The sequence below is a fragment of the Myotis davidii genome, unplaced genomic scaffold (assembly GCF_000327345.1).
Source record: "Myotis davidii unplaced genomic scaffold, ASM32734v1 scaffold1318, whole genome shotgun sequence".
NCBI lineage: Eukaryota > Metazoa > Chordata > Mammalia > Chiroptera > Vespertilionidae > Myotis > Myotis davidii.
Genome location: NW_006289719.1, coordinates 24,503 through 31,997, shown reverse-complemented (window position 1 = coordinate 31,997; position 7,495 = coordinate 24,503). Strand labels below are relative to the sequence as shown.

General features: G+C 33.7%; 1 protein-coding gene across 1 annotated transcript in view; it reads left to right on the top strand.

Moving 5' to 3' along the window:
* The window catches only part of CUL2 (cullin 2), a gene marked incomplete at its 3' end in the record, with an annotated part of 97,540 nt that overhangs the window by 67,459 nt on the left and 22,586 nt on the right, over positions 1-7,495 (top strand). The window contains exons 10-14 of the mRNA XM_015563013.1: positions 1,799-1,923; positions 4,359-4,466; positions 5,858-5,917; positions 6,750-6,878; positions 6,986-7,072. Of these exons, the coding sequence (XP_015418499.1) occupies positions 1,799-1,923; positions 4,359-4,466; positions 5,858-5,917; positions 6,750-6,878; positions 6,986-7,072 (509 nt within the window). The remainder of the gene's footprint in view (positions 1-1,798; positions 1,924-4,358; positions 4,467-5,857; positions 5,918-6,749; positions 6,879-6,985; positions 7,073-7,495) is intronic.

Genomic DNA, 7,495 nt, shown 5'->3' with positions numbered 1-7,495 from the left:
GGACTGCCTTAAAATTAAGAACTCTGGATCATCAAAAGATAGTCATAGGATAAATATATATAATATAAATTATATAATAAATATAATTCCATTGTATATATGTACTACATCTTCTTATTTGAAACTACAAAAGGTCTATGTCCAAATATAAAATGGCCAACAAATTTGAATAGGCACAGGAGAGTAGAGGATATCCAAATGGCCAATAAACATAAAAAGGCACTTAATTTCATTAAAATAGGAGAATGCAAATTAAAACCACACTAAGCTATCAATACTTACATTTTGATAGAAAATTTAAAAATTAAAAATAATAAATGTTGGACCCTGGTCTGTGTGGCTCAGTTTGTTGGGCATCATCCCATGCACTGAAAGGTTGTCAGTTGGATTCCCAGTCAGGGCACATTCAGGGGTTTTGGGCTTGATCCCCAGTAGGGGCTGTGCAGGAGCAGGCAGTTGGTGTTCACTCTAACATCGATGTTTCTCTCCTTCCCTATCCCTTCCTCTCTTTCTAAAAATCTAAAATAGTAATAAGTGTTGGGAAGCATGTGGAATAGTGGGAACTTGTTATACACTGGGCTGATAATATAAATTGATGCAACCACTTTGAAACTGGCATTAATTGCTAAAGTTGAATATATTTAAAAGCCATCCCTTTCCTATAAATATAATTCCCCGGCAAAAGAGTGTGCACATATATACAAAAATGTTCATAGGAACATTTTTTGTAATAGCCAAATGGAACAACTCAAATGTCCAATAATAATAGAATGAATGAAGTACAGTATATTCATACAATGGGATATAACAGAAGAGTGAAAATGAACAAATTACATTTACATAAAGCAATATACATATAAACATGTTGAACAAAAGAAGGTAAACATGAAAGAATTGTATTGATTCCATTTTTATAGATAGTTCAAAACAGGCAAAAGTAATCTTTGGTTTAGTACTTATGATAGTGATTACCTTTGCAGAAGAGCAAGAAGAGTAATGATTGGGAAGAGGTGTGAAGGGGACTTCTAGGTGTAGGTAATGTCTGTTTTTTACCCTGGGTAGTGATTACTTGAAGGGGTGTGTTTGTGTTCACTTGTGATAATTTATTGAGATATGCACTTTTGGTTTATACGCTTTTCTGTATGTATATTACATACTTTAATAAAAAAGTTTAAAATAAAGCCTTTACACTGAGACATTATTTTTCACCTCTCATTGGCAAAGATCAAAATGCTTGATAATACATTGTTGGCAAGGGAGCTTCCTGCTATTGGGAGCTCTGTTTAGAAGGATCCTTCTAGAAGATTAAGCTTTGACACAACAATACCACTTCTAGGGATTTATACCATAGATGTTATTGTCCATATACAGGACTATTATTTGTAACATTGTAGTATAAGAGATTGGAAACAACTAAATTTCCATCAATTGTTAAGTAATTTGATATATAATGGAGTGCTGTACAGTTGTAAAATATGAAGAAATGCTCAGTGTACTGATAAAAAAAAGATCTCTAAGTGAAAATGTGTTCTACAGTTGCAAATAATACACAAAATACATTACACTCTTTTATAAAAGGGGGCAGAGGTAAGAATATATGTATTTGCCTGAATGTGCATGCAAGAGCTTTGAAAGAACACAATATTGTTTTCCCATGGGAAGGAGGACTGGGTGGTTGGGAGACAGGAGTGGAGGACTTTCTCTGCATATTCTTTTTATAATTCTGCATTTTGGGCCATATATTACCTAATATTTAAAAAATATGTGGAAATCTAATACAAATTTTTCCCCCCCTCAGACATGGCAAATATGTATGTCTTACTCCGTGCTGTGTCCACTGGTTTACCTCATATGATACAGGAGCTGCAAAATCATGTCCATGATGAGGGCCTAAGAGCGACCAGTAATCTTACTCAGGAAAATGTGAGTTATATAAGGAAATGGAAAATTTTCTCTTAGATTATCACGCATTTAGGTTTTTTCTTTTTACTTTACTGTCTTAAACAATGAAAGAAAAGTTTTACCATGCCAATAGATTAAACATCTTTATTAAAATGTTTCAAGCGTAAAGTTTATTGGACACATTTTGAAGTAATCAAATTATTAGAAAATCATTGAATGAGATAAGCTTTTTCTTAGTTATACTGATATGTTCACTTAGCAATCTTAAATAATTGTATTTCTATATAACTGGCACTAATAGTTGTAGTGGTAATGGAATTAATCAATGGTAATATGGAGAACTCACAATTTGCTTTCTTTACATATACTCTGAGTTTGGTAGCCCAGGAAGCAAATTTAGATTAAAATGATCTTCCCTAAATATATGCTTCCTACCCAACGGTGACCATCATGTCCCTAATACCCACTTTTCTTAAGAGTTCTCTGACAATCAAATGACTGTTTACAAAAAGGCATCTTTCCTATCATTGTATCCCTATCATCAAATCTTATTGGACCATCTTGTTTTTACTAGTGATGTTTGATGATTAGATAGATATGACATGAAATATTCTTTTTCCTAAGTAGAGCTATTTACTTGTCATCTATAATGCAGTAATCTATAATAGACAACGTTATTCAGATGCTCATCACTTTAGTTGTAGATTTATTTGTCTTTGGCAAATATTAGATTTTATGTCCTACCACAATAATACATAAGTTTTCTATTTTTTAAAAAAACTATTAATTGCCCTATCTGGTTTGACTCAGTGGATAGAGCATTGGCCTGCAGACTGAGGGTCCCAGGTTTGATTCCGGTCAAGGGCACATGCCCAGGTTGCGGGCTTGATCCCCAGTAGGGGGCATGCAGGAGGCAGCCGATCAATGATTCTCTCTCATCATTGATGTTTCTCTCTCTCCCTCTCTCTTCCTCTCTGAAATCAATAAAAATATATTTTAAAAAATAAAAATAAACTAATAGTTGTTATATTTTTATGTTTGTTAATCTGTGTTTTTTTATTGGGTTTATTAATTTATTTTATTAGTTTTACAGATTCAGGATGTTAAATAATATTAGACATAGAGGCATAGAGTTTACTGTCAAGGACTGGGAGATAGAAATAAAAGAGAATGAATTTGTAATAGACACATAATTTAGCTGACTTAGTTAAGTCTTAAGTACTATATAATTATCCCCATTAAGAGTGAAAGCTCGCCCTAACCGGTTTGGCTCAGTGCATAGAGCATCGGCCTGCAGATGCAAGGGTCCCAGGTTCGATTCTGGTCAAGGGCATGTACCTTGGTTGTGGGCACATCCCCAGTAGGGCGTGTGCAGGAGGCAGCTGATCGATGTTTCTCTCTCATCAATGTTTCTAACTCTCTATCCCTCTCTCTTCCTCTCTGTAAAAAATCAATAAAATATATTAAAAAAAAAAAAGAGTGAAAGCTCACACTCTAACCAGTTGCTTAGTGGTTAGAGCATTGACCCAGGGACTGAAGGGTTATGGGTTCGATTCTAGTCAAGGGCACGTATCCTGGTTGCAGGCTCGATCACCACCCTAGGCAGGGCATGTGTAGGAAGCAACCAATCAATGTGTCTCTCTCACTTTGATGTTTCTCTCTCTGTCTCTACCTCTCCCTTCCACTCTCTCTAAAAATCAATGGAAAAATATCCTCGGGTAAGGATTAACAAAAGGAAAAATAAAAAGAGTGAAAGCTAAGTATGTCTTCATGCTGAGATGTGGGGGATTGCCCAACTCCAGGGGTCTCAATTTTCGCAGATACTTGCTTTTGAGCTCTGCTCTCTCTTTCAGCCTTCAGTGGCTTTGAAGGCAGTTTTTGTTTATATAATCCTCTTTGAAAGTGATAGGCTTAGTGGTTCAGAGACTGTATCTTGTTACCCTTAAGAAACAGTATTCCAACATCGGAGAGAAGTATGTTTTCAGTGAGTTCTTCTGGCAGAGGAATTATAGTCCTGCATTGCTGGTGTTGAATGACAGCTAATTTCAACATTAAAGTTTTAGATTTTTAAGACAGTTTCCAAAAAATATTTTTTTAAAATTTATTTTAGAGAGGAAGGGACAAGGGAGGGAGAGAGAAACATTAATGATGAGAGAGACTCATCAGCTGCCTACCATACGCCCAACACTGGGGATTGAGCCTGCAGCCCACGCATATGTCGTGACCAGGAATCGAACCGTGACCTTCTGGTCCATAGGTTAGTACTCAACCATTGAACCACACTGACTAGGCAAGACAGTTTTAGCTAAAAATACTTTTTTGAGAAAGTGTGTGCTTGCATAACATGAATTTTCTTGGGAAAAACTTTACTCTTAATTAAATGACTATTTAATAACTCTAATTATATCTTAGAACTTCTTAAAATGTATTTTGTACTTTGTATTTTATATTTCTAGATGCCAACACTATTTGTGGAGTCAGTTTTGGAAGTACATGGTAAATTTGTTCAGCTTATCAACACAGTTTTGAATGGTGATCAGCACTTCATGAGTGCATTGGATAAGGTAACTTTAATAATAACTATATCTACAGATATTTCTCAATTTATGTTGGTGTTATGTCCTGGTAAACCCATCACAAGTTAGAAATATTTTAAATCAAAATTCACTTAATACACCTAACCTCCTGAACATCTTACCTTAGCTGAACCTACCTTAAACGTTCTCAGGACACTCTCATTAGTTATAGTTGGGCAAAGTCATGTAACACATTAAATACATAGTAGAGTATCATTATTTATCCTTGTGATGGCACACCTAACTGGAAACTATGGCTCACTGCCACTCCCCAGCATTAGGAGAGAATATTGTACCACATATCACCAATCTTGGAAAAGATCAAAATTCAAAGTACAGTTTATTGAATACATATTGCTTTTTCACATATTAAAGTAAAAAAAATCGTAAAAATCATATTAAGTCAGGGAACGTTTGTATAAATACAGTTGACCCTGGGATAATTCAGAAGATAGGGCCCTGATACCCCTCCCCTTTAGTTGAAAATCCACATATAACTTTTGACTTCCCCAAAACTTGACTACTAATGGCCTACTGATATTACCAGAAGCCTTAATGATAGCATAAACAGTCAATTAATGCATATTTTGTATAATTAGTATAACTACATTATCACAATAAAGTAAGTTAGAGAATAAAGAAATGTTATTAAGAAAATCTTATGGAAGAGAAAATACATTTACAGTATTTGTATCAAAAATCTGGGTGTAAGTGGACTCGTGTTTTTTAACGGTTAATTGGAATTCTATTTCAATATTCATTCTTTAGGGCGGTTTCAGGATTGAGGCTTCTAATTACAAGCTTTCTAATCTTGATATGGAGATTAATTTAAATGTGAAAATCAAAATAATAACAACTTTCAAATTAACAACAAATGGTTAAATTGAATGTTCAAATTATATGGAGATTGAATTTCTCATGATTATGAGAACAATGATTCTAAGGGGAATTGTTAGTAAACATTATAACATGTTCTGAAAAAATATGTATAATTTAGTGTTTTAGTGCTGATTTTTAATTTGAATAAATAATATTTCAAAGAAATAAGTATATTTTACCAATTTTTGAATTTTGGTATACTTTAAAGGAAAATTGCTGATATGGTTATTATAAGATTTTTTTAAAAAAATGTAGTCTTATTTTATCTCTGTTCAGATATCAGTAATGAGTTATAAAGAATAGCTTTCAGTAGGAATGGGATATATAATTGGTCTATAACTACTATGAGGCATACAGTTAGAGGAGTTTACCCTGCGTTCAAAATGAAAACAAAATTAACAGTTTATGACCAAAATGCTGTGTTTTGTGTAGGGTAATAATTTATGGATGTGCAGATTATACCCTATTACTAGTTAATTACTGGCTTGTTTTCTATTTAGGCTCTTACGTCAGTTGTAAATTACAGAGAACCCAAGTCTGTTTGCAAAGCTCCTGAATTGGTAAGTTTGATGATTGCTTAAAAAAATCTTATGGACATCAGTATTAGAAAATGAAAACTGAGAAGAATGTTAAATTAATTTGTATTTGTAGCATGTTTCAGAAAAAGGTCCATGAAACTAAATTATTAAAAGTAAACATTATCTACATCATATATAATTTGGCATTTATTTAAGGAATACAGTTTGACCTATGAACTATAGCCTTTTCTTGAGAAATAACTGAAGGAAAAAAAATATTTTATTTAATAAAGTTTGGTGTTTTTTGTTTGTTTTTTTAATATGAAATGCTTCACTAATTTGTGTGCATCTTTATGCAGAGTCCATGCTAATCTCTGTTGTTCCAATTTTTGTAAGGCTTCTAAAACCCAAGTGGTACAGTTTGGGTTTTAAAGTATGTCTTCTCTGAAATAATTTGCATTACTTCTCATAGAGATTTTATTTTATCTGAAATTGAAAGGAAATTTGATGATAATTAAAGAAAACTTAATTATAAAGTTGTGGTAAGAATAAAAAAAGTAATTGTTTAATGTTGAAAATTATAGACCTACTCAAAACGCACCTAGGTGTTCTTTGGAAACTTCTGTTATTTATGTCAGTGTTTTATTGTTTACTGTGTTGATTAGATTTTTGAATTATTTATAGTTTTTTTAAAAATTTGCCTTATGACATAGTTTAAATTCTTTAGTGCATGTTCATAATTTTAAAAACATAAGCTTTAGGATGGCAGAGACCTTATCCATTGATATTTTGTACTATTGTCCTTTGCCTTTTTTGAGGCATATGTATGTATAGAAGGGCCCTTTATAAGATATACTGTCAATTTCTATTTGAGCTTGCTAAGTACTGTGACAACTTACTAAAGAAATCAGCAAAGGGGATGACTGAGAATGAAGTGGAGGACAAACTTACCAGCTTCATTACTGTTTTCAAATATATCGATGATAAGGATGTTTTTCAAAAGGTAAGTTGTGAATAGAGAAGTTTTATTTGGTTTAGTCAGATTTTATTTATTTTTGAAATTTAAGTCATCAGAAAAGAATTAACCTTTAGAAATATTTCTTAATATAGTTCTATGCAAGAATGCTGGCGAAACGTTTAATTCACGGGTTATCTATGTCTATGGATTCTGAAGAAGCCATGATCAATAAATTAAAGGTAATGCGAGCCTTTGATCTGAGAATGTCATAGAAATTATTCTGCTAGCACAAAAAGATGTTCATTGTAGCAATTAGATATAACAACAGGAAATAATCAGCCAGTGACTGGTTAAATGTATAATGGTATATCTATATGATGGGATATGCAAATACTGTATTAAAGGACAGATCAAGGTATCCCCTAAAAATGTATACACACTTAGAATATAATTATAAAGGCAGTGTTTATGAAAATATATTTTACTAGAGGCCCAGTGCACAAAAATTTGTGCACGTGGCGGGGGAGGGGTGGGGGGACGGGACGGGGGGGTCTCAGCCCGGCCTGTGCCCTCTCGCAGTCTGGGACCCCTCGGGGGATGACCACCTGCTGGCTTAGGCCCACTCCCCCGGGGCTGGGCCCGAGGGGGGCGGTCCCCCATCC